Below are 27,009 nucleotides of genomic sequence, written 5' to 3' on the forward strand. Positions count from 1 at the left end.
AGTTTATGGAGTGTTACCCTCCTGGCTGTATCATGCTGTAGGCATTTGCTTGGGAGGAGGATAGGCAGAAGGAATTTAAAGAACTAGCTTCAGCCTTTTCCCTCTCATTTTAAGACAATGTAACTCCCTTTTATAAGGTGTCTAAAAGCTGGCCCTGGACATCCCCTTCCCTGCCACCCTCTTTGGGAATGGTGCAGGCAGCAAAAGCATTGCAGGTCCCGTTGCCTCACTGCAGCCCTCCCCCTCTGAGGAAATGAGTAGCTCACACTCATGTTCAGGGACACCCTGGCTTCCCTTGTCACCACCAGGGCACTGACACCTAATACACCTTGCTTAGGACAGCTGTTCAGGCAGCCTTTAAAGTCAGTAGGGAGGATGCCCTTAAAACACCCCCATTCAGCACCTGTAATGACAAACCCCCCACACTGAGACAAGACTGCCTTTGAGAGGCATCTCCCTGAACTACAACTAGGAAGGAAGCACAGATGGCTACATAAGTCACTCAAGTTTAAAACAATCAGTTAGAAGAGTGTAAGTTATAGTTCAATATCTGGCTTCTAGAATTAACTGATCACCACTGCATAGCTCACCTGACTTTTGTCAGGGGCTAACATTTGAGAATTACAGCTGTGTTTTGATAGGCCATGGGTGTCAGTTTTAATATAAATTAATGTATTAAGTAAGGACCTTAAAAAGCTTCTTTGAACACTCTCGCCCTAAAAATGGCAACATTAAGATATGTGATTTTTTAAAGGCACAAGGCTGTAGCTGACTGGGAGATTTAATGCCTAGAGAATGCATGTCAAAGACTTTCCTGCTGCAAGCTGTAATTGGCACTTCTGATGCTATTTGAGGGAAAAAAATTCCATTCTCACAGCAAAAAAAATGCAGAGAGATGCTGAGTATTTCTGAAGAAAATGCATATGGTCAAAGTCATTCAGCAGCTTGGTTTCCAAAGGATGGGAGGCCAATATCTGCACTGCCCCCACACTTCAAAAGTCAGTAACTCCAACCTATTCTGAAAAGGTATCAAGGAAAGACTTAATTTAAGTGGCTGCAAAAGAGGTTCAAATAATTCCTCTCAGGGGGAAAAGATGGTCAGAAAGATGCCCCTGGCCCAGTGGAGATAATGTCAATCAACACAGGAACATGGAGAAAGATGCTCAGTCCCACATTAGAATGTAGCTTGCACATCTCAGTTGGTCTGATATAAAACACTGACCACCAGCTAAGCAAAGGTATTTTATACTGCATTTTACAAAAGCAAGGAAGTGACCACTAATGAGCATGGTTCTGATCTCCATCAGCACATGGAAACACATTTCAAACCATTTCCTTGTGTTCTGATACATTTGATACCATATTATACCTTGATACTCATGAACAATTACAAAAACACAGAACTACCAAAACTGCTTCTCTTAGAAATGAATGCAGTATTCCTCCTCTTCCTGACATTTCAGAACAAGATGGTGTAGTGCTTTTTCAATAAGAATACCAAAATAAGGGTCATAAAGAGGCATTTAATTTATCTGTCACTACAGACCACTGGAATTTGTCACCATTTATTGCAGTCAACTAAAAATGCAGTAAAGATCTCTAACAGCATTCTATGGTGCTTTACAAACATATGCTACCATCACAGGTAATTTTACTGTGATTCTATTATGTATCCTGTGTTTCAATTTAATAAAATCAGCACTGAAATACATGCTTTCTAAACAAGGCAATATATAGCAAATATTTTCTTTAACTGTAAATTGAAACTTCATGTATTTTGAAATAAAGTAATTATGGTGCAATTCCTTCAAACAATAAAGGCTTCATAATTTTAATAATGTACCAAATGTATCTATGCCAAGTAACAGAAACAGGTTTAAAAGAGAAAACCTACTGCAGAAACACAACATGCAGATTTTTATTAAAGAAAATGAAACAGAGCAGCAAGCATCCTGCAGTCCTGCAAGAATTTGCTTACACACACAGAACAATTTTCCTTTGTCTCACAGAAAGTTAACAGAAAATGTTAGGATACAGCCCCTGCTGCTCTTCACTGTTTATACTAACAAAAAGAGCTAAAAAAAAAAATCAATCAGTATTTATGATAAAACTGTATCTATGGCTGATCTAATAGCTAATGCCCCAAGCCATTTTCTTACCCTAATGCTAAATTCCAGTGAATTGCTAATAGTGATTATCTGGGAAAGGCAGGAAGACAGCTCCGAAAAAGTGCTGAAGTGCTGCTTTCCTAACTGCTGGCACTGCAAGAAAACAAAGAGAAATTATTGTTTATACCCTACACTATCATTGTATCATTTATTACACTCAATCCCTGATCACTTTTGACAGGTACCACAAGAGATTTTGCAGCACCACAGGATTTTGTGCTTAACTGTTACTGGAGCCCAGGGCTCCTCTGTTTGGTAAATGCCAGGTCGCCAGACAATGTAAGAGGGCCCCTTGGCATTCTTTGACTCTTACATATTATTTTGCTTGTATGTTCAGTTTCCTATGTCTCATTGACACCTTCCATAAACAAGTTAAGCAAATATTTAGTCAACAGCACCAGCCTGGGAGGTGGTAAAAAAGGCTTGAAGTTGCTCAAGACTGAAGGGGTATCCACTATTTCCCATGCACCAACTCCTTTTCAGCTATTTATAACATTTCTGTGCAAGAAATGGGTTAAAAACAGCCTTTTTATTTTAGGAAAAAAAATCTTCAATGAAAGGGCTGTCAAGCTTAAAACAGACTGCCCAGGGAAGCGACTGAGTCACCATCCCTGGAGGTATTTAAAAGATGTGTAGATGTGGCACTCGAGAACGTGATTTAGTGGCAGACTTGGCAGCGGTTGGTTGGACTTGATGATCTTCCAGGTCTATTTCAACCTAAATTATTCTGGGATTCTGTTTTTTGAGGGGAAGCAAATCCCCTGCCTTTATGAGACACTCTGTCCTATAGCTACAGATGCTAGCACTCTCAAAATTATCTTCAAAATCCAGGTATGCCATGGATACTGGCATGGAGAATTTGGACCTTCCTGTGCTCTGACAAGAAGGGCTGCCTGCCTGTGGCTCTGACAGCAGCAGTCATCACCTGCATGAAAGAAGACAAGCAGGGGTCTGGACAGCACCTGGGTCAGCCCTTAACACTGAGGGAGACCAAAGATAAGCAAGTGAAATGTAAGGAAAATGATGGAAAAGTGAGAGCAGTTCTTCATATGCTAACTCAAAACTGTAAGTCTGCATCCAGGGAGGAATGCACCTGCAGTCAGCAGTGAGTAAAGCAATTAGATTTGAAAATCAGGAATGCCAAGAAGTGCGATTAGGTAAACATTCATGGAGTGTGTGCTGGAAAGGGTAAAACCTGGTTTGAGAAGATAATGAAGTAATGCAACAATCCATGGAGAAGATTTAGAATTAAAAAATAAAATAACTGCTGTATTTCACCTCTTCTTTGTGAATTTAGAAGTTAAGCCTATAAATAACGATGCAGAAAAGGCAGAAGCTTCCAACTAAAATTTCCACTTCCTATTTGAAAAGGTGGTGTATTGTGTCCAACACACCAGCAACTGAAAAGGCCAAACATTTCTAGAAATAATTAAGAAATTGAAGACAGCTGACCCAGCCTATCTTTAGGTAACTGAAAATGTCAACAGATTTTAAAATGATCTGTCACTATACAGAGGGAAAACAGAATGAATCAGATACAAATACAAACCAATTTTCCAATATCCAAGCCATGTTGCAGAATGTAAAGGTTCAAAATCTAATTACCACTACTTAACACAGAGAGAAACAGGCTTTCATTAATCTCATTTTTATGAGAAACAGGCTTTCATTAATCTCATTTTTCTTGTCAGTGAGGTATTTGGTTGACAAACCTGTAACTGAATAGTTCAGTTCAGTATTTTTGTAGAGAAACACCACAGTGAGACAAACATCCAAACTCACAACTAGAGCAAGACTGTGTCTCTAACACACTCACTGGATACACAAACTGCCAGATTTCAACAAGGAGCTCTCCCACTGGCTGCCAGTCAAGTGAGCTTGAGGGGAGGCTGCTCAGATTTGTGACAAGGCCCTCACACTTTAATGCTCGAGTAAAGTTAAACCAAGCAAAGGCAAAGCTGGGCAAAGCCCACACCCTTCTCTCATTCTGACTAGAGAAGATCCATTTGTTCAGGCTATCACAAAGAACTTGCACAGAAATGTTCACATTTCAATAATGACAACTTATTCTCATTAGTAAGTACCCACACAAGTGGTAGATTTGCATGCTACTATTACTCTACTACAGCACTTACAACTAGGCAAATTCTTGAATCAAGAACCGAGCTCAGTGTGACTGAAAGATATTTACTGTGATGCCAGATAACTTAAAGACCTGCAATATTACTTCACCTAATGAATTTGCCCCCTTTAACCATAAGGTTTCAGACAACAATGCTGGATTTTTCCAAAGCAGCAGTTAGCCCATGTGCAAAAGGACAACTCCACTTACAAAAGAAAAGATAATGTAAGTAGCATGAAGAAGACAGGTGATAAAGGACAGTGTTCTAGAATTCCAAATAGAGCACCTCTACACTACTTGCAATCAAGAGCTGACCCTCTCCAAAATTTAAGTCTCCATTTCCATTGGGCCACTTACAGTCCTCAATCAGAGACAAGACTGTCCCTTCCCTACAAACAGGAAAAAACACCCAACCCACTGCAACAGGGACAGAGGGAAGGTTCTTGAGTAAAGGGGCTTTCACCAGGGAACCACTGTGTGAAATCAGTGACCTACTGATCTCAGAGTTGGTTCTACCTTTGATGAATGGTGTTCAGGTTCCTGAAATGCAAAGTTCTTTCAACACTTTTACACCACCATATAAATCTTTATATTCATGAAGAAATACAAGCCCTTATACATCTCAATAAGCTCCTGACTACCAATTTCACACCACTGTACTTGCATTTATACTTGCACAGTGTAAATAGTATTAAAGATTGGGCAGACATTGAGCCACTAACAGCTCCATAATCTGAGCTGCAGCACTGTGTTTAATTACATTGCATTAGTAAAAAAATTCATCACATGACAATGTGCTGGCACAACAGAAACAATAAGCTCCATGACAAATCCAGGTGTGATTTTTTCTGTACATTATATATTTTAGCAACTAGAAATATTTTATTAGCAATACAGACATTTCAATATTAGAAATCTATACAACGTCCTTTTCTTTCCCAGTCTCCAAAACGTGTAGGTTCAGGGCCTCTGGGTCCACCCCTCTCTTTTGTAGTAGGATTGATTCCATCAGGGAATTCTAAAATGACAGGGAAAGTCCATTAAAATTTCTACAATATTGACAAATATAAAGATGCTATCATTAATGATGTTTTCCTTTTAGTTTCATTTTCAAAGACAAAATCAATTCTTTTTTGTTTTGAAAGGCAACCTTGAACTAAATATTTCCCAGAGCCCTAGAAAATTAATTTCAGGTTTTTTTACTGCTATATGATCATATATATTAATTATATATATACATATATATACAAATACAGATATAATATTATTTATTATGCAAATAAAGAAGCAACTGAATGTCCAGAGGCATTAAAGGACCACAGCTTCTCAAGTCAGAACTTGCATCATTTGGGTATGCTGTACTTATGTTCATGAAATCTAAAACCCCAGGTATTATTTGCTGTTTACCTCTCTAATTTTAAGTACTCTGTTTTAATTTTAGCTTGAATTTATTCAAGATTCTGTTAGTCTTGTACTTAAAACATCCAGGTTGGATGGCTGAGCCATGTAATGCTTCACCTGTTCTAATGCTTCACCACCCTCGGAGTAAAAAGTTTCTTCCTAACACTTATTCCAAGCCTGCCTTCCCTCAGTTTACAACCATTGCCCCTTGTCCTGTCACTATCTGCTTGTATGAAAACTCTTTCCCTGCATTTTATAAACCCCCTTAAGGTACTGAGCCCCCTTTAGACATCAGAAGCCCACAGTCAGATCTTCCCAAAGCCTTCTCTTCTTCAGGCTGAGCAACCCCAGCTCTGTCAGTCTGTCCTGGCAGGAGAGGCGCTCTAGCCCTTTGATCATCTTCTCTGGACCCTTCAAACAGGTCCATGCCTTTCTTGTGCTGAGCACTCCACAGCTGGATGCAGCATTCAGGCAGGGTCCCATGAGAACAGAGGACAATCACCCCCCTTGACTTGCTGGCCCCACTGCTTTTGATGCAGTCCAGGATTTGTTTTTCTGGCCTGCAATGACACACTGCCAGATCATGTCCAGATTTCTTCCAACCCCCTGCCCTGCTACAAAAGAGAAGCACACAGCCAGCTCATGCTACCTTCTTAAACACCACAGAGCCTTCTGTACCTCAGCCAGCATTCTTACACTGCTCAGTGCACCTTTAGTCAGGGCCATCTCCTAAGAATAGTTAACTCAGGCCATGAAGCCACAAAGCACTTGTGGCACAGCACCCCCCTAGGCTGAGTCTCATCCTGCACCAGACTGTGGGGCTCCCAGAAACTCACAGTACCCCACGTGCCCCTGGCCATGCTGATTCTCCAGAGCTTCCCACATACACACCTAACTTGGGATCCCTCAGTCATATCCCTAACTCAGCCCAGGTGGGCAACACAGTCATGAGGCACAGGGCTGAAAATACAACAGGAGGACTACAACAGAAATTCTGGACATCAGACAAAAAGAAATGATGGAGGAAACTCATACAGCTACAGGCTACACAGGATGATACATACCAGGATACCTGTTTCATAACTGATGCCAACCAGGAAAAGAAACATCAGTATCTGAGCACCTCTGGCAGTACAAGGGGTGCAAATGCACCTGATATTACTTTGTACATGTCATCATCCCATTATCAAAGCACTGCTCGTGCTGGCAGTGGATGCTGATGCTCAAAAGATTTCTCCACTGATAGCTACAGCAGTAGGAATTCTAAATCCAGCTTCAATTCTTAGTTTTTTTCCTAATAATACAACAGGCACTTTGCAAACTATTGCTAGTGTTACATGTAAAAAATACAGGTGCAACTAAAGAGACCTTGAGTCTTGCTCCAAACCCGGAATACCTAAGCAAATAACAAAAGATAAGGATTATGCATGTTTTAAATGCAGCAGTGATGGCACTGATTTGCCTGGGAATAAAAAGACAAGGATTTAACAGCTGCTTACACAGTAACTCCAACTGTGAGTTAGTTCTCAAGTGAGCCACAATCTGAAATTGCATGGAAATGATTTTATAATACGAGAATAATACAGCAATACAACAACAAACTGTGGAGAAATTTGTGAAAGGAGAAGCAGAAGTAGCTTTGCACCATGATGCAAAGCTGTGGTGGCCTCAGGGTAATACACTCTGGAGTTGGAGACCAGTTTTTGGCTCTGCTGCACAAACTAAAATGGCACTACACAGTGCCACTTTGGCCTGTATGAAAGAGGGGACTTCTGTGAAAGAGTATCTGAGGATTTTGTTCATGAAATGAAGGATTCTAGGGTGGAAGAACACAATCAGTTTCTTAAATGAATGTAAGGATTAATTAGTCTTTATGCTGCTATCATTCAACTCTAGTGGCCCTATGGAATTAAAGAAGGGGCACATCCTCATGGACTGAATTATGCACGGCACTGGCTTGCCTGGATGTTGGATATAGAGTCCCTGACAGATGTGACAGCTACACCACCTTTTAATTTTCTGGAGGTGAGTGGCAATGCTCTCATGAGACAGTATTACATCCAGTTCTGGAAAATTACTTTATCCAAGGCTACATCCCAAGAATTGAAGCAATTACCAGCACTGTACAGAAAGGCACATTAATGGGTTTGAAGGATTTCATGAAGTACTGTCTATAGATGAAGGAAATTTTGCTTCCAGTGGGCACTCTGCTGCCTTCCTTTTGGAGACTTTATATCAGTCTGTATTTCTTTTCCTCAGGATGTTAGTGCTTTCAGACTTGGCTTCCTGTTTAGATGGTAAGGCAGAATATATTCTGTATATAGAAGAACGAGAAGAAAATATTTCATCAAATTGTTAATGCTTAATTCATGAAGATGTTGGGCAGAAGAAACTTGGGTTTCATTTGCTGCAAACAGTTAAAAGTTATTCTTTGCATTGCCTTTTTGAAAATTTTTGTATCATAAATACTTGTTTAAAAAAAAAAAAAAACAACCACAACCCCACCCAGAGTACTGTGTTCAATTGTGGAGTTCCCAACACAAAACAGGGGTGGACCTCTTGGAACAAGTCCAGAGAAAGCCACTAAGACAAACACAGGACTGGTGCACCTCTCCTATTAAGACAGACTGAGAGAACTGGGGCTCTTCAGCCTGCAGAAGAGAAGGCTCTGGGAACACCTTTTAGAAGCCTTCCAGTACCTGAAGGGGGCCTGTGAAAAAGCTGGAGAGGGACTTTTAACAAGGTGATGTAGTGACAGAACAAGGGAGATTTGCTTTAAAATAAAAGAGGGTAGGTTTAGATTACCTATTAGGAAGAAACTCTTTACTGTGAGGATAGTGAGGCACTGCAACAAGTTGTTCAGAGAGGCTGTGGATGCTCCATCCCTAGAAATGTGCAAGGCCAGGCTGGACTGGGCTTTGAGCAGCCTGTTCTAATGGAAAGTACCCCTGCTAAAGGCAGGGCTGGCACTAAGTCAGGACACCCAGGCAAATTTGCTTATCTTCAAGAGCAGAGGAAGCCCAGGTTCTCTGTGTGATTTGCTACAATGTTTGACCATGGTTGTTCTGAAGGTTCTTCTCCCCTGGGGCACCATTTGCTGCAGCTGTGCCCACTGCCCTGCCTCCCTGGTTTGTTTTTCAGAGCAGCAGGCAGTAAGCTTAGAAAATTATTCTAAAGAGTGCTGAATGTCTGTCACCTTCTTAAACTGACATCAACACAACATCTCGCATCTTGCCTTTAAAACACAGCTTCCAATTCTGTAAAACATTACTTACTTTCCAGAGGTTCCTTCTCCATACTGGACTCTTCTGGTTCATCAAACCTCCCCACTGGTAACTTTGGTTTCTTTAGTGGCTGCTTAGCAGGTTGAGCTCTTCCTCCTGGCTTAGAGCTGGAGCTGCTTCGTGAGTGCCAAAGAAGTGAAGACTCTATCAAGCAAATGGACACGCAGCATAAATGTGGGAGTTTAACACTGAGCAATGCTGTGACTGTCCAGAACACCTCTGAGAAAAAACTACTTCAGGGATGAGGGAGAGGAAGGCAGGAAAACAAACTCTAGAAGTTATTTAACATTCAACTCATGAACACCTAAGAAATCAGCACAGATAATTATTTTTGGCCCTAGAAACAGATGTAGGCAAAATTGTGTTAGTTGTATAACTCAGTTCACATTAACAGTGTATTTTAAACTGCTTGAACTTATCTTTGCTGTTACTTTCTTGTATTTTAGACTCTTAAACAGTAATTATGCTAGCATAGACCAGTACAGTCTGTTTTCCAGGAGAAATCCTAACCTCCCCCAAGAAATCTCCTGATTTCCATATCTTGGCTCATTTCCAGCAGCTTTTTAGTTAGAAAAAGCTTCTGCTTTCCCAAAGGAAAGTTTAAAAAAAATAAAACGTTCCCTTAGTAACAGGTTTTCCAGAATGTCGGCAGAAGATAGCTGGGTTTCCCTTAGGATGGTAAAATAATTCAGCTGGTAGTCAAAGGCAGGAAAAACTTTGAGCATGTTTAAGTTCAATTATGTAACTGTATGCAAATGCTTTCATTAAAAGCATTCACTTTTTTCCTTAAACTCCTACTAACAGTTTGGTTTAAAAAAGCAAATGTACATGTCCACAGTGAGCATAAACTATCCACTAAAAATATTTTGGCTGTGGACAGCTGCCTAAAGCAGTTCTGACATTTCTTAAGAAGCAAGATTCAAACCCAAATCCTCCCTGTACCAGCTGGGTGCAAAGTACCTGAAAGAACTATTATTCTACTGTCCTAAGGAGATTGAATCAGGAAGTCTTCTCAAGCACTGGCAACTTGACTCACCTAAATAAACAGCAGCTAACAACTCACTTGTATTCCCAGAATCAGCATACTCATTCATTTTAAAATACCACATCTTTAATACCAAACCCTACAACCACACAAACTGTATTATGTCTGCCAACTGCTGCCAATGCCCCAAAGGAGTAAAGCATGGTGTAACAAATTATCAACAGTAAAGGATCCAATCTGTTGCAAATATTGGGTCTTTCTACTCCTGCCAAGCTTCTTGTCATTCTTCAGTAAGCTAGAAAGAAAAACTAGCAAGAAAATTCAATTATAGCTGGTATTGTAGTCCAAATTAAAATAAAAAACAGATTAAGGTACTGGCATGAAATTTATTATCTCGGTCACTAGAAAAGAGGCAAAACCCATTTTCCTTGATAGATTTACTTGATGCTCTTGACCAAAGTAAACTCTTCTTGACAGAGAGGTGACAAAAGTTCAACATTAAACATCTCTGAAAAAGATGAGATAAACTATCAATACCAGTACACCACATTGTACAAATTGATCTTTGATTCCCTCCTCTTTTACACAGTGTCACAATGCCCTACCATTTGTTAATTATATAACTGAACTTGAAAATCCCAATTCTTTAAAGTTGCTGCGCTGCAATATTCCATCTTTTGAAGTGGCCCACAGCATGTGATTTATCCTGACAAAGCCATCCATGCAGTGGGATTTGGGAACACATCGGGATGCTCAGAGGATTAGAGCGTCAGCCACATCTTGCCAGGAACCTGACATCCAAATGGAGCACAAACATCTAACAAAAATTCCATAAACATACAGTGCACTGGTTTGTTTTAGTGTATTGTATCAATGGCAGCACAGAACCTCAGCTTTTGGCGACAGGGAAACACCCAACAAAGAGCCCCAGCTGAGGCCTGTGGGACAGGCTCTGTTACCCAGTCTGACTTCTCCATAAACAAACCCCCTGAATTTCCTCAGGTGAAGGGAACGGAGCAATAACCTCCAGGTCCACAGCACGTTTCCTCCAGCTATTCTCCAAACCTTACACTGCTTTTTAACATTTTACTGCCGATAAGAACGAAGCAACGACAGGGCAAGAAAACCTCCGTAATAACAGAGTTGCCCGATAGCAGCAGGTTTACAGGACAGGCGAGAATATTAACATCGAAAGGGCGAGGGGGAAGGCAGGGAAGGAGTTAAGAGCAGGGAAACTGTGGGGCCACGGAAGGTGCAGGGAAAGCTGCGACAGCCCCGGCCCCAGGCTGAGGAGGCGGGCCGCGCCACACTCCCCACCCGCCGCCATCTTGGGCGCTCTCCAGCCCCCCCAGCGCCGGCAGCCCCGGGCAGCGCCCGCCCCGTCCCCTCGCTCGTCAGTTCCTGCGGGAGGAAGGGCAGGGGAGCCGGGGGCCCCTCCGCGGCACAACCCGGGCCCTCCCGCCCTCCGTCCGCCTCTTACTCGCTGCCCCGGGCGCGCCGCGCAGCAGCCGCAGAGCCATGGCCGGGACGGAGCCGTGCGGGGCGGGCAGCGCTGCCGCGCAGGCGCCCAAGGCGGCGGCGGCTCCAGCCGGGGCAGGCGGCGAAGGCGGCCCCGAGCAGCGCTGCCTCAGCGGCCTCACGATCCCCCCGTGCCCCGCGCTGCTCCCCGGCTCCGGCAAACAGCGGCGAACGGCGCCGGGGGAGCCACGGTCCCGGTGAAGGCAGCTACGGGCTCACGGAGATGCTCGAGAAATGCGCTGTAACTCTGCTCTACGTGTGTCTAGGCGTGGAGAGAAAAGACGTCTTCTTTCTTCAATGCAGTGAAGAGTTTAGCGCTGCAGGAACCCGTGTTCCCCTCAATCTGTAGTGTAGTCCAGCTAGGGGTTTTTTTTATTGTTTTGTTCGTTTTGTTGGTTTTTAAAATAATAAAAAATTGTACATTGTTCATATAACACACTTTGGCTAACACCATAGTTATGTACAGACAGTGTTCGTGCTTTCAGACAGCATCGTTGCAGTTTCCGAGTTCAGGCAGTGAAGTTGCTTTTAAGGCTCAGTATAAACCCAACCCTGGGATAAGGAACACCTGAGTTCATGGAGTGGCGCTCCATGAATAAGTACATAATTAAGTACAGTTAATGTTTTTGTCACTTTTTAAACCTCTCCAGCTGACAGTGTTCTTAGATAAAACAGAATTCACTATCCACAAATACTAACCTGAAGATGATAACTTGGAGATCTGAATCTAAAATAGCATTTTTTGTTCACATCTGAAAGCTTTAAGTAAGTAAATCTTGGTAAATTAAAGAGCAGCAGCACTTTCTGGAGTTTATTGGAGCTACATCTGGCAATGCCTACACACTGAAAGTAATTAAATTTAACTGACTACCTTACGAGTGACATTTTCCCTATCAGCCTTTTATAACATGGTTAATTAGACATTAGAGACTGAAAATAATGGAAAACCTTTCCTTTATTCTAACAGCAAGACGCTGGGCCTCTAGATCAGAGAAAATAAAGACAAATGCAGAAAAAAATGCTCTGCCTGAAAGCAGCAAGGAGAAAACCTAAACAGATCTTATTGAAGTTCAAGTGAACTTATTATTTATGTCTTCAGTACAATAAAAACATGAAATGCTTCCCTTAAAAGAACTTACCAAGCTGTCTGCAGACACCAAGTAAGCTGTGCTCCTAAACTGCTTAACACATGCCATGAGAAATCATACATGTGTGCATACATCATATGTACAAGCATGTTGAATTTCAAATGATAAGAATGAAAGCAGTGAAAGACTACTGAGGTACTGTTTATCCACCTAAAAATTAACTGTTATCAAAACATATTTCTCATCTTTATTGTATTGCTGTAAAAATTCACTTGTAACTCCTGAATTATTCATTCCTAGATCTTTTGGCTAAGGAGGTAATACATCTTAACACTGGTAAAAACAACTGCAGCATACACCACAGGAATTTTCTACTTTGTGATTAAATGGACTGTTTTCTTGTTTTCCTTCTTCTGTTTACTGATCATTTATCTCTTGCACTGCAGCTTCCTTTGCAAGATGACAGAAACAATATTGTATTTAGCTCTGCTGTTCTAAAAAGTGGGGAATAAAAGAAATAAAAGACTTACAGCTAGCACAAAGCTTGCAGCAGGTCAGTTCAGATGAGCCAGATGTACTGGTCTTGGAGACTACCTGGAAAGCACCACAAGCAGCACTGTCCTGGGCAGCACTGATACTGCCTGAATGCCCCCTCTGCCTCTGAGACCACGTCAAGAGCCTTGGTTATCTGAACACCACACCTGGTCAGGGCTAAGCAAATAAAACCAGCTTGGAATCAAGGTTGTTTCGTGGTTACAGAGTAAGTTTTCCATCAATGTCAAATCTCTTGACTCTGCTGCAAATCCTGGTGATTTCCAGTATAATATGAACTCTTTTTCCAAAGTTGTTGCAATGCCTAGATTTGCAGTGAGAGAAAGCTGAGTTTGTATCAAGGATTCAAACACAACCCAAGGAATTAATTTATATGCAGAACATGGAAACAGAGGTTCAGACACTATGTCATTTTATGCAGTGATCTCCTCATTACATCACTGAGAGCTTTCTGAAGTAACAGCACCAGCCTACTGCCTTCAGGGAACAAGAGGCTGACAGTAAAAGGAATGTTAAGACCTCAGTTCTTACCCCTCATTCTGTAAGCAGCACAATTCTCTTTGAAGCAGCTGCAGGATACCTGCATGAAGGAGAGGTCACTATCTCTAAAGGAAGATGAAGCCCTCATTCAAACAGAAGAGTGGTGAGATGGTGAGTAGCAGCACTTTGGAGCTTCTGCTGCATCAGATGACACTGACTTATGTATACACTGGTCTGTATTTAGGTCTAGGAACACTGCGGGAGTAGGGGGAAATGCCAGGCAACACATGCACAGTTGTCCACAGTATCCCAGCCTGCATGTGTTGTTCAGGGAGAAACTGCAAGTGACCACACATTCTGTGAGTGCATGTGAACCTCCTAAGCTTCAAGGACATGTTGGGGTCATCACGCCTCTCACTGTGGTCAGATGGCACATCCTTGGGGACTTTGGGATGTCAAACAGCCCTCACACAAGCTACAGTACTGAGAGGGCTACCACACCACATATGGAGTAGGCAATAAAAATTAAGGAAGAGAGAATGAATGCCCTGTTCCTTGTGATATTTACACAAAAATATCACACTATGTCCTGCACCATCCATTTTCCTCAAAGAACAAACCTAATTCAGACTGCTTTAAATAGACAGGACCTACTGTTACGTTACCACCCCACTGCCCCCCCCCCCCCCAAAAAAAAGAAAAAAAAAAGAAAAAAAGTGGTATTTCTGTCATGATACTTTTGCTTTCCTGATCACAAAAGCATGCTTTACATGTTCTGGTTTCCAGAGACAGAAAGCAAGACAGACATTTTTCAATAGTGGCAGAACCACTTAAATACTTGTTTCTTAAACAGAACAGTTTAAAGTCTGAATTGTGAATCAAGGAACATTTTGTAACTTCAGCTCCCTTCAACAGCTATTCAAAGTTGAGCCAGTAGCCAAATCCAATAATAATGTTAAATAAAAGACAGTTGAGATAAAAGAACATCATTTAAACATTTAGAGCTTAACAGCAACATCATAATACAAAATTAAAAACAAAAATAGGCATTTTTATAGTGAGAATGTATTAAAGATATCTTTGTGTCATAAGGACTTGCCTAACACAACACTAATAAAATACTCTGCAGTGTATACAGTGCTGAACTGTAGATGCTCAGATACTCATTTCAGCATCTTTTAAGTTATAGGGAACTCCCCCTATATATTACAAAGACAATTATACAACATTCCATATCCAATGCAATATCATTTCATCTATTATTTAAGAAATTTCATATATATAGAATCACTTCAACTATTATTGCTATATTAATTTCCAAAGTACAAAATTATTAATTATATACAAAAAGCCTCCCCAGAATTTTGGTAATTAGCAGAACATTTCAGTTTCTTTAATTGCTTTCATTAGAGTAATTTTTTCATTTTATTAACACCAGATGCAATAACACAATGCTAAAAATAAACATGCATTATACAACAAATTTATATTTTTCAAAAAATGTTCATTACAATTAGTGTACAATTAGTGAATGCACATATAACTCTTTTCCCCCACCTTTAGTGAGCTATTGTTTGAAACAGAGAAAAGGGAAGGAAGAAGAAACCAAACAATGCTATTCAGCACCAGTAGAAAGTCGGATCTTTAACATTCCTGTATATCAAAAACATTTTATCTGTGTCACTAAACAGGTAAAGTTTACAATAGTCTCATTTGAAGATGTATTGATTTATATTTACAATACTTTATAGTCAATGAAACATTTTAACAATATTTAAAAATTGTTTAAATTCATAAAAGTATTGCAGAAATTTATAACTTTACTTATTTTAAGTATATACAAGGAAGTCCACGTAAAATAGTCCATGTTCATCTGAAGAACAGACAGAGTAAGGAACCATCTTAATACAGTTTGCAAAACCCCAATTATTTGAAGGCAGCTATCATTGAACATTCAATATCCTTAGTTGCCATTTAATTCTGAAAACAAAAGTTCCAGTCTTAAAATTTGAGTATGTAAACTAACATGTTTTTGAGATCAGCAGAAAATGTATTCCCACAGGCATAACATATTTAACAATGACAGTAATGATTTTGTAGAAAACTGTTAAGCTGTAGCAGATATAGTAATTTTCAAATATCCAGTATTTTAGCAGCTCATTGTGTTTCCAGTTAAACTTCCTACAGTGCTAAAATACGACAAGTGAACACGTAAGACATTGTTAGAATTTTAAAATCCAATTTATTTTTGGCATCTAAAGCCTCTTGTAAAATGTAGCCAAGTAACATCGACTTCTGTTGTCTGAAAGCCAATAACCAACCAAACAAAAGTACACACTGTGCTTTAATCTCCAAATAATTAGGTACCCAAAATTAAGAAAAAGTAATAGAAAAGTAAAAAGAACAAAATAAAAATAATATTGCACAGTCACATTACCTAGAAAGTAAAGTTGATGTTAAAAAGCCCTAAGTGTGGATGATATAAATTATCTTCCATATAAAAAGTATAAATATCTCTTAAAATACAGCTGCAGCTATACTTAAACACCACACATTATTTGAATTCATCTTTTAATGAGGTAATAACCAAGTCTCTGACAATGCTTTTCTCTACTGAAAATATTTTAGGGCAGCAACAAGAAAGAATTTTTCTAAAAATATTTCTGAATCAAGAACAGCAATGTGTGCAGCTCTCCCTATGAGAGAATCTGCTGTATTGGGTAATGCATTAATTACATTATAACGAACCAAATTACATTCCTTGTTTTGAAGAACTGGCAGAAGCAGGTTCTGGATCATTTCAGCATAAATTGGTCCTGTAGAGGAAAAGAAAAGTTGTACTGTGTGAATTGCCAGAAACTAACACAATTCTTTGACCTTGAACTCAGAATGAACACATTTCAGAGTAAGAGAAGTAATGAAATGTGTTAGGCTGTGGTTCTGTTAAGATAGAATATAAAGAAAATTTAATTTCCTCTAGAAATGTTGGAAAAATAATTTGAAGCATTTTAGTATTTGTACATTTATAGTGAGAATGTACTTATCAGTATTAATTTATTATATTACATAAAAGTTATTTGTCAATATATAATACTAGAATGCAATTGTGCTGGGATATCTAAACAGCAACTGACCCTAACTGATTATGGAAAAATTACCTTTTTTCCAGTGCTATTATTCAGCCACAGCTAAATACAGCCCAGGGCTTGATGCTACAATTTGATATCCTCAAGAATCAAAATTATTTGTCCTCCCTGTTCATGAAATAGTACATCAAGAGCTGTGTCTATCTCACCTAACTATCAGTGAAGTCAGTGAGCTAGAAACCTGTTCAGTCTCATCTCCATCTGCATGTAACAGAACAGGACAGAGACAGAAAGCAAGTCAGCCTCCATGTGGATTTTCTCCCTCTACTGCTACTACAAAGTGAGCCCAAAGTTTCTAACACATAATAGAGATGCCTCAGTTAAGCAGCCAGAATTAAATGGGAGGAGATTGATATGTGTGAGGTTTTAACCTGAGTGGTTTGTTTATTTTGTGGATATTTATTACCTGATTGTTTATCCTTTAAAGCTGTTTTACACATCTCAATGCGAGCAGAGTGATAAGGAACGTAACGATCCTGCAGAGATCCTACTAACACAATGTTTTTGAAGTAATGAAGACCTACAAGAAAAAAGGTATCACTTATAGCAAATCCTCTCATCTATTGTTACTGAATAATTAAACATTTTACAATTGATGTTTGGCACTAATTTATTACAGCATCTTGCACAAAAAGGGAGAAAAACCAATTTTGACAGGTAGAGCTACAAAATAATGAGTTGTTTGGTACCAGCCTTTCCTCTGCACATATTTAATAGACATGACCGTGGCTCAGTTTTAGAGTTTCCCATTAAACTGAGTATGGTTCAAACCTTCATCTTGTTTCTTAGAAATGCAGTGGTTGGTTCCTGGCGATACAGAAGAGAGCAAAGCCTCCACATGGCTTAAGACACCTAAAGATGGATGGTGCCTTGTCTTCACTGATGTTTCAGACAACAGCTGCATTAGAACTCGTGCCTAGACCAACACACACATGATACAGCCCACCCAGTGCAGGTGCCTCTCTAAGACACTGCCTCACTGTAAGGCTTAATCAGCTCAAGCACAGGTACAGAATTCACCCAAAACAGCCTTGAAGTATAATTAAACCTTTATAACTAAATCCAGACTTCTTAATTCCTGAACAAGCATGCTCATAGTAGAACAATGCAAATGCAGGAACCCCCAGTAATGACAGAGTTACAGCCCTTAAAGACATTGAATTGTTACATTTTCTCTAGAAAGCTGCAGCAGATTTCTGGCGCTGCCCATCTGCTTTAGACCAAACACAATGGAGCACTTTAGGAAAATAGTTTGCCTTAGAACAGCCCCTTCTGAATATCATATTTTAGACATAAGTATCATCAATCTTTCATTATGAATAAGTGTTTGATCAAAACCTTCAGCAGAAGCAAAGAAAGTATTTGGGTATTTCATAAGTGAATTTTACTGTTTACCTATTCTTTATCCATTTTGGGGTTAAGCAACATGATGTGTTTAACATGTATGTTCTCCAGCAAATTTAAAATCTGGAGTCACAAGCCACCATACAACTGTGTAGCTGAGACCTTGACCCTCAAAGCACCACCTGCTGGATCCACAGCAAGTTTTAGGTTTTGCTGCCTTTGGGATTTTCCAAGAGGCAAAGCCAATGTCCAAAGAAGACACCACATTAAGCAGCAACAGTTTCTTCCTTTTAGACCCCTATTTAACTCTATGATACAAAAATCAACAGAAGTTGCAAATTCAGGGCTGCACTTCTCAAAAGTGTTGTCAATCTCTTCCACATACCCTGGGGTTAAGTGACTTCTGGAAAGACTTATGTTTAGAATCACTGTTGAGACCAGCACACAAGTTCCCTGTATTGAGATTCTGAAAAGAGGAATTGTGCAAGTTGGGGAATCCCAAAATGCCTCTCACCTTGTGTCTGAGAGTCAAGATTAGCCAGTACTGTATACCCACTGAGAGAAGAGAGAGATGGCAGGACAGAAGCAAGCCTTGTACAGATATCAAGAGTTAAAGGCATCAACGCCTACATTGTACATACAGTGTATTAACTCACCCCTCAAAGGAAAACTTTCTTCCTTCTCTATGAGGGAAGCATAAAACTTAATTTCTTTTCTCTTTATTTAAAATCACTAATTTTTAACATCTCTTTCTCCTGTCTCCCTCAGCCTTTCCTTCTCCCTTACACTGACCTCACTGAAGGACCAGGAAACAAGATGGAGTAGCTGAGTCTGTGGCCCAAAATACAGCTCTTTCCATCTCTTTGGCAAGAAAGAAAAAACTGAGCCCGAAGACTTTTATATTCCTTCTACCATTTATGGGGAACAAAGTCTGAAATGCACATTATGACTCTTGAGACAATCACAGAATCACAGAAATTCTAGGTTGGAAGAGACCTTTAAGATCATCGAGTCCAACCCATGTTCTAACACCTCAACTAGATCATGGCACCAAGTGCCACATCCAGTCTTTTTTTAAACTCTTCGAGGGATGGTGACAATGCTATGCAGGTCTTTCAAAAATCCTGTCAAATAAAGGTCTGCCTCTGACACATCAGAAAATGTGTCCCATTTCTACAACAGACAATAGTACTCCAATGACACTGTCTCTAGCCGTGTTGAGATACATACACACAAACCCCATGGAATATGAATTTTTTTAAAGCCAACTGATTAATTAATCTGATTATGTCTTAGCAGGGGTCCCACAGTCTTACTCAGCATCCAGTGTGTAACTTATCACATAATGTCTATTTATATTCAAACATTTCTTTTCAAAGAAAGACAGCAAAACTAGATTGATTTCACCTTTAAAAAACAATTCAGCTTTAAATATTACTGTATCATCAACAAAATCACTTTGTGGTAGATTCTGAAGGGAAAAAAAATCCTCAAGTTTTTCTAAAATAAATTCTTGATCAATATTCCTATCTTACAATTTTTCTTTTTGCTCCTTCATTATTATTTTCTGCTTCTTCCAGGTCCTTCTTCCAAGCACCTCAAGAGCTATATCTCAGTCTTTTCCTGCCCATGTATTTGTACTTGGTTGCTTTTGACAAAATTCCAGCTGTGACAGCCTAGAAATACTTTGATCTCGGGCTCCACAACTGCTTGACTGACACACATTCACATACATCTGTCAGAAACTACCCCCCTGCTGGCACGTTACCCACTGGCAAAACACATTCTTATCCAACAGTTGAAATAAGGATATTCAACCCAGAGAAAACTGTATGAATGATATAGTATGAATAATCTAATTGGGGATTTAACTATTATGCTAAGTACAACTTCTCCTTCCTTTATGAAAATAAGGTTTTGTTTTCCCTGACCATCTTAATGAGGTAATAAAAGATTTATAGTATAGATAAGAAAAGCATATACAGGAACAGATAATCCTAAATGTGTAGGAATGTACTTGACTCGTCACCCACCCAGTGGCTCATAGATAGATACTTTAAAAATGCCCTATTTATCTATTGGTATAGTGGCTGCACTCAAGTTCTGCTCATTAATTAGGAAGGAAAGTCTCAAAGTAATATCCTACCTCTGCAACAGAAATGGTTCACTGTTTACTTTATTTGAAGAATACAGGACTTAAGTAACTCTTAAATATTAAAACTGAAACAGGAGCTTTTTGAAAATAAAGGGTTTTTTTGGGGGTTTATATTTACATTTATACACAGTTGCCTTTAAGAGAGAGGAAGCATTAACAAAGCTTACCTGCTTTTTTACTAAGTTTATATAAGAATGTCTGTCGTGGATCTGAATGGTCTCGACATGTCAGTTGCAATAAAGAACCAGACTTCTTCCATTTCTGCATAAACCACAGTCCTGCATTGTTAGGTACAACATGAGTATGGATCCACAATAAAATATGAAAACTAATTAAACACAAGTATAGTATGAAGAGTTCATAACAGTCTCTCAGATGTTAATTTTACTTTTTATGTAAGCATTGTCAAGCTCAGAAACAATTTAAATTTTCATTTTCTTTCCTGTCTATCTACACAATGAAACATGAAGGCCTTTATTTCAACTAATGTACATGCCTGCCCATAAAAAATAACTTCCAGAAAGTCTAAATACAGTATTGTTAGCCAGAATATACACATTCTATTTCAATAATTTGTATAATATTAGAACATTTTGATGTTCAAAAAACAACAGGCATTACTTCTCCAATTTCTAAACGGAACTCAATAAACGTAACTTGGAAAAAGGAAGCAGAATCTTCTCACAGGAATGCCACAGTAGAAAGTGTGGTTTGGTACTATTTCTCTTTATGAGTCAATAATAATAATAGGTGGCTAACTGACTTTTCAGGAAATCTTGCCTCCCTCACCATGCACATCTGCAGAAACACACTGCAGGTTGTAAGGCATTTTTGAGAGAGAAAAGACACAATAGTTTAGAATTATTTTAATGTATCTTATATAATTGTTTGGCAGATTAAGTATATTCAAATTCAATTTATTATAAATTCAGCTCAACAGATTAAAACTGGAATTTATTTATGCTGCAACAGAAAATCTAACCCAAACATACTGGAAAATACTTAAGCCAATCTCCTTTTGCACATCCTTTTATTGATACTTTATTTTTATAACCCTTCTCTCTGCTTACGACAGTGAAATATGCAGTTTGTCACAATCACAGTAATGCAGAAATGTGCACCCCACATGAAATCGCTAAGTTCATTTCAAAGACAAGATTTCCCCTAAACTAAAGCTACTGAAAATAATATTCACCTGTATTAACAAGAGCACTGCTGTTGTAGAGGGTGCCAAGATGTGGTCCAGACAGAGACAGGAAGGTATGAAGTTTGTTGAGGTAATACTTAAATCGATGTCTTGTGAGCACTGAACGGATTATTAAATTACCCAGTGAGTGTCCAATAAAGCTGTTAAAGAGAAAAAGCAATAGAACATGGAATTTTATAACAGGATTTTTTTTCTTTTCACAGAGAAAAAGAAAACTGGTGTCATGAAATGCTAAAAGAGCATAGGAAAAAATTAATGAAAAGTTTCCATTCAGACCTGTATTTTATGTCATTCAGGAGGCATAGCTTGTCCATGTCTCTCAAGCTCCACAAACTCATTAGAAACATGTTTTGAACTCCTCCAGAAATATTTAATACAGCATTTTTGAAAAGCTAACAAAACCAAACTATCCTTCCACCAGCATCTACCACCCAAATCCAAGATTATTTCTGGGTTCATTTCCCTTAGCACCAACTATTAAGAAAATATTTTATGAGCCATGCATGACTGAAATTATCATTACTTTGGCATGCGATGGCACTCAATATGATAAATGTATGAGCATTCCTGAAACAATCTAATGGAGACAGATTCCAAAGGTAGTCCTAATAGGGCTTAAATGAACCTGATTATTTAAAAACAGAAGCACCACCTCAGATCTGCTTAGCAGACTGACCAAAAGAAGTGATTATCAGTTTGAGCAAGCAATTGAAGAATATGTCTCTGTCAGGACAATCATACTTTTAGGTGTTTCCCTGATTAAACAATTTAAGGGAAAGACGGATGGAACTCTTTACTTTCTTGTATCTAAAGATAAATATTACTTAATGTGAGGTGCTTACTGTCATATATGCAAGCCTATATAAAGCATTTCTTTTAAATGGACACCACAAAATCAAGCAATTCTAGTTATTATGCTTACAGATCCCTGCTGAGATCAGGCCCACACCAGACTAGGCACTAACTTAAAGAAGACCGGACTCACAAAGTTAGAAGGAAAAAGTACCTTCCTGCATTACAGACGCAACCCCAGGATATGGTGAAAACAGAAAACCATCCAAAATTATGTACAGTAGAACTATCACTGCTGGATCACATACGTTCTACGGTATTATACCTCTAGGATCATCCTTCCTGTCTGCTCTGTATCACTACATTCATCAACAAAAGTGGCCAAAACAAAGCTTCCTGCAACATCTGTGTAAAATACAGTGCTAAAAGATTACCTGACTGTTTAAAAATTGGAAAATACCAATTTAAAGGTAACTAAAAAAGTTCAAACAATTGGTTATAGAATGGCAGAACCACCCGGAACTCCTAAACTTGGAAATAATTATGCTTTTCTGTAACAGAAAAAGGGGTTTTGTACATTATCAATACAGTGTTTAAGCATGCATGTATATTCTTCTCAGTTGCTTTTACTACCAGATTTCCAATATTATTTGTATGAGAAATCCTTTGCTTGAGCTTGCTATATTTGCCTAACTAATTTTGAAATGAAAGATTATGTATCCTCTGTGGTGTCAGCACAACAGCAGTGCATTTGCAAAACAAAACACTGAGCTGCTCTCTTGAATACTAAAATTTAAAACTAGTCCACTGGAGGACATCATAAAAATCCACACAAGAACAATAAAAACACAGATTTCTTTAAGAACTAGTAAATGCCCACAGAAATTGAGTTGATCCCAAAGATGATCTGTGTGATGTAACTGCTTTTGAGTAAAACAGATTGTTTTCTAAAGAAGATCTGAATATTAGCAGAGATACTCTCTTGACACTTCTCCGACAGTTCAGACAGTATTTATTAAAAGCCATAAGGGGATAAGAAACTCTTATACTGTACCATAACAAAGGGCATTTTCTGTGAAAAAGGAGCAATCCATCTATCAATTCTACCATCCCTAAGAGCACAGGCATACCTAACCAAAACTTCAGAAACATGGAAGATCCATTTTGAGGAAAACTGGGAGCTCACAATTAGCTGTGTGAATGTACCTCAAAGACTAAACACTTGTAGTTAATTTGAAAAGCCTTAGAAATATAATAAAGGTTACAGTAATATATTGTGATCCAATTCAGATACTTAGGCGAACCCACAATAAGTCTTAAATTTGTTTTTTAATAGAGAAAGGTTTTAAAAATTGCTGAAATCAAAAAGGGGAGGAAAAGGAAAATCCTGCAAATAGGGTCTTGAAAGTGTAAAACAGGAATGTAATCCATCTTACTCATGGGATGCTCTGCAAAAGCAATGAACACTAGGTGGCAATATTACTGTCTTCTAAATATATCATTAACACACTGAAATTAACAGAATTACAGTTTTTATACATGCTTTATGATACAAGTCTACCAATTCAGATCATACTAGAACATCAGACACAGGAAAACCTCATTATTCTGTGCCAATAAACAAAAACTCCTGTCTAACTATAAAAATTCATGGAAGGAAGAAAATCAATTAAGATTCATAATCAATGAGGTGCTGAAACAACAAACAGATGATTTAATATATGCATAGCATTAAAAACTTTCGTTGCTTTTTTTATGAGCCAATGTTACTTAGGGAAGAGGATGACAAGCTGATTAATCTGCCTGAGGTCAGAGTCCAATACAAGTCATCGGAAATTTACCTAAGACCTTACATGTGCAAAATGGTTTCTGAAACTACCATATGAGAGCAGGTGCTTTATTCCCCAGCTGCCTGGTTACCTCAGGACTTCCATCCTCATAGATACTTAAAACTGGAATGGGTATGACTGAGCAGTTTGACATGCTTCAAAGTTGCATTAACTTTGATGGTGGCATTAGCTTGACTGGTCCAAACGACCTCCAGATGTCCCCTCAACCTAAAGCCTGCTGTGGTTCTTTATTAAACAGTTCTTTTATAAAGCAAATTGCATTTGTTTTGAATCAAGCTTCCAGCTCATGCTTGCTCCATGCTTGTTGTGAGCACAGAGATTTTGTTGAGAGATGAAGGAACGTGTTAGTGAATTGCTGCAACAGCTGGTATTAGCTCTGCAGGTACCAAAAACGTTTACTGAAGCTGACACTATGCCAGTGGTACAGGGAGTGTCTTTTCTCAGTACAGGAACGTAGCACGGTAAGCAGAATTTCACCATTACCTGAGAGCATGAGACTCTGCACTTATCGAAATACAGGGCAGAATCTCAGAACATCTCTGGACCTATCTTGACCTGAGCTGATTTTGATTTATTTAAGCTGTGACAACAATCATCTGCCAGTGAGCTACCAAGTCAGGTCTAAAGTTGTACTAGTTCCACTACAGTTTCTATTAATAACAAGTAGTTATTCCTTGTAGCCTGAACAGTGTATCACCAAAATGAAGTGTGGTGTGTATGACTGTAGGTACAGGTATCATATGGCAGAGGTCCCCAATGGTCTATTAATGGTCACTGCAGGAGCACAGCTGTGTAACTTTGGAGAAAAAGTCAGTATTAGGGATAACAGAGATAATGGGAGGGAAAAAAGAGTAAATGGGAAACAAACAAAAGAGCATACGTGCCAACTGGACATATAGAAATACAAAATTAATCTATCCAGACCCAAGGCCAAGGAAGCTGGAACTCCCACCATGAACATTACTGTCCTTATACTGAAGCCTGGGATGCTGATGTCCAACTGCTTAAGCAAAACAGAATCTGACCATCTTAGGATGCTGGCTTTTTTTGCCATCCACCACCACAAATTTGGAGACTGATGTCTATTTTGACTTGTTATGGAGCAACACTCATAGAGAGAACCCTTCCTTTAGGAGATGGGGAGATTTTTTGGAAAGAAACCAGCATCATTCAGGACACCACAGATAACTACTACAAGGGCTGTTTTTTACAGTGGCATAACCAAAATGAGGCAGGAAAGCATTGGCTTCTTGGCAGAGGATTTCTCATCAATACTTTCCCAGGCTTTCTGGGTCGGCCCTTCAAGGCCTTGCATAGAGGCACATGTCCTTCTAACAGCTCTCTCATGTAAACTTTCTCATAAGAAAAGCTTAAGTTGGGAAATGAAAACTTCAGCTTCAGTAGGGCCCAAAACAAGTACACACCTTAAAAAGGAAACTAAAATAAAAATTCCTAGGTTTGTTTTTTTCTTTCAAATGACAAGTAACAAATAAATTGAAGAATATTTACAAATCCAAGGTCTTATGAGAGAAGCAAACAAGAGTTCAGTTCTCAGGTATAAACAATGAGAAGATAAGTGGGTGGATTAGCTCATTACAGCCTTCAGACAGCAGCATGGGAGAGAAGATCCTGGTGTATGCTGGTGGGTTACAGATCTCTCCCAGACCAAGGATGTTACAAGGGGTATGCTACACCATGTAGCCTGTCAAACAAAAGTATGATCACACAGCGCTTTTAAATTTTTAAATCAACAGTTTAGACAAAATTAAGCATGTCAGATCTTGCCTATCTCAAAACAGAAACATTTGTTTAAATAGTGAGATTATGTTTAAATGTTTTAGATGTTTCCTCCAGCTGAACAAGGCCTACCAAACACATGTGAATGCACACACTTCTCAGAAACACATGTGACCAGCAAGTCAAAAAACCTTCTGGATGTATAATTTGAAGGTGCCTAAACAAATTGATAAAGTCAGGCTTGAATTAGGTCATTTCATCTATTGATGAGCTAACTCCAGCAACACTGCAGAGTTTGTAAGGTAGTCTGCCCAAATGGTGCACCCTAGTTTGAAAAAATAAATGCAACCGGCATTCCCTGGAGGTAAATGTAAAAGAAAACAGGAGTGCATGGACTGTGGTCAGCCCTCTAATAAGATGTAAAACATGTTCTTTAGCAGATGAAGCAATCAGAAAACAAAAAATAATGAAATATATTTTCATGCAGCTGCCCTTCAATGTCACAGGTAAGATGAAAGTGCCCTGTAGGAGTGACAAGACAGTCTGCCATGTCATACTGGGTGAAGGGACTATAGAATCAGAAGGAAGCTAACTTCATCCTGGCATAGTGCTATTACAGGTTCCCTTGACTTTCTCAAAATACCGTCTGTTTTTCTGCAGAACTCTATTATGCAGAATTTGTGGAAGCACAAGGCAGCAATTCCTTAAATGTAATGCTTAACCTCTGCCCTAAAATCACCAGCAGATGAGCTTACAACATTGTTCAGTCTTCCTTCATCTGGCAATTCCCTCTCTCTCCACTGTCGTCCTTTCCCCTACTCCTCCCCCATCCCAAATTGCTTTTTCTCATCTCTCTTTTGACCTGCTCCTGAGCATCACAGTTTAAAACAACCCAGGGCTCTAGTTTTATTTCTGTAAATAGTATAGAACAGATATTACCTGATTTTTGAAAGGGGTAGATTATAAATTTGTATATACTGTATAATTTCATCTAAAAGGCGATCTGTCATGGAATCAAAATCAGCAAAGGTATCATTCTGTAAAATAAAAGAAATAAAAAATAATAACTGTATTTTCCAATGCAGCAATATACATTCTGCATTCAGTCTGAATTCTTACTCCCCAGTGTTTTGATCAACAGCACACAAATAAAAGCATTGATATTAACTCTGAATACAAA

At 39.0% G+C, this 27,009-nt stretch overlaps 2 protein-coding genes and 1 long non-coding RNA gene across 5 annotated transcripts in view; 1 reads left to right on the top strand and 2 right to left on the bottom strand.

Moving 5' to 3' along the window:
- Positions 1-27,009, top strand: part of LOC134416378 (uncharacterized) — a 62,287-nt gene that overhangs the window by 16,512 nt on the left and 18,766 nt on the right. The gene's annotated exons all lie outside the window — the stretch shown is intronic.
- On the bottom strand, positions 1,550-11,514 carry SDHAF4 (succinate dehydrogenase complex assembly factor 4). Its single transcript, XM_063152964.1, has 3 exons — positions 11,441-11,514; positions 8,967-9,119; positions 1,550-5,308 (listed from the first exon to the last, which is right to left on the bottom strand). Exons 1-3 carry the CDS (start codon positions 11,478-11,480, stop codon positions 5,199-5,201), a joined length of 303 nt encoding a protein of 100 aa, XP_063009034.1. The 5' UTR covers positions 11,481-11,514; the 3' UTR covers positions 1,550-5,198.
- Positions 15,818-27,009, bottom strand: part of FAM135A (family with sequence similarity 135 member A) — a 79,428-nt gene continuing 68,236 nt past the window's right edge. For 2 of the 3 annotated variants that reach the window (XM_063152966.1, XM_063152965.1), the window contains 5 exons: positions 26,769-26,866; positions 21,439-21,590; positions 20,411-20,521; positions 17,151-17,264; positions 15,818-16,414 (listed from right to left, as the gene is read on the bottom strand). In XM_063152966.1, coding sequence (XP_063009036.1) covers positions 16,209-16,414; positions 17,151-17,264; positions 20,411-20,521; positions 21,439-21,590; positions 26,769-26,866 — 681 coding nt within the window. In that variant the 3' untranslated portion in view covers positions 15,818-16,208. Of the gene's footprint in view, positions 16,415-17,150; positions 17,265-20,410; positions 20,522-21,438; positions 21,591-26,768; positions 26,867-27,009 lie in introns of those variants that run through there. The other variant, XR_010027251.1, reaches the window with a different exon arrangement.

The sequence above is a fragment of the Melospiza melodia genome, chromosome 3 (assembly GCF_035770615.1).
Source record: "Melospiza melodia melodia isolate bMelMel2 chromosome 3, bMelMel2.pri, whole genome shotgun sequence".
NCBI lineage: Eukaryota > Metazoa > Chordata > Aves > Passeriformes > Passerellidae > Melospiza > Melospiza melodia.

Excerpts from the sequence above, each read along its gene's own strand:
- SDHAF4 (XM_063152964.1), bottom strand. The coding sequence starts at position 11,480 with ATGGCTCTGCGGCTGCTGCGCGGCGCGCCCGGGGCAGCGA. Across the intron at positions 9,120-11,440 it reads CGGCGCGCCCGGGGCAGCGA|AGTCTTCACTTCTTTGGCAC; the intron begins GTAAGAGGCGGA and ends TTTGCTTGATAG. Across the intron at positions 5,309-8,966 it reads GGAGAAGGAACCTCTGGAAA|AATTCCCTGATGGAATCAAT; the intron begins GTAAGTAATGTT and ends CTGTCATTTTAG.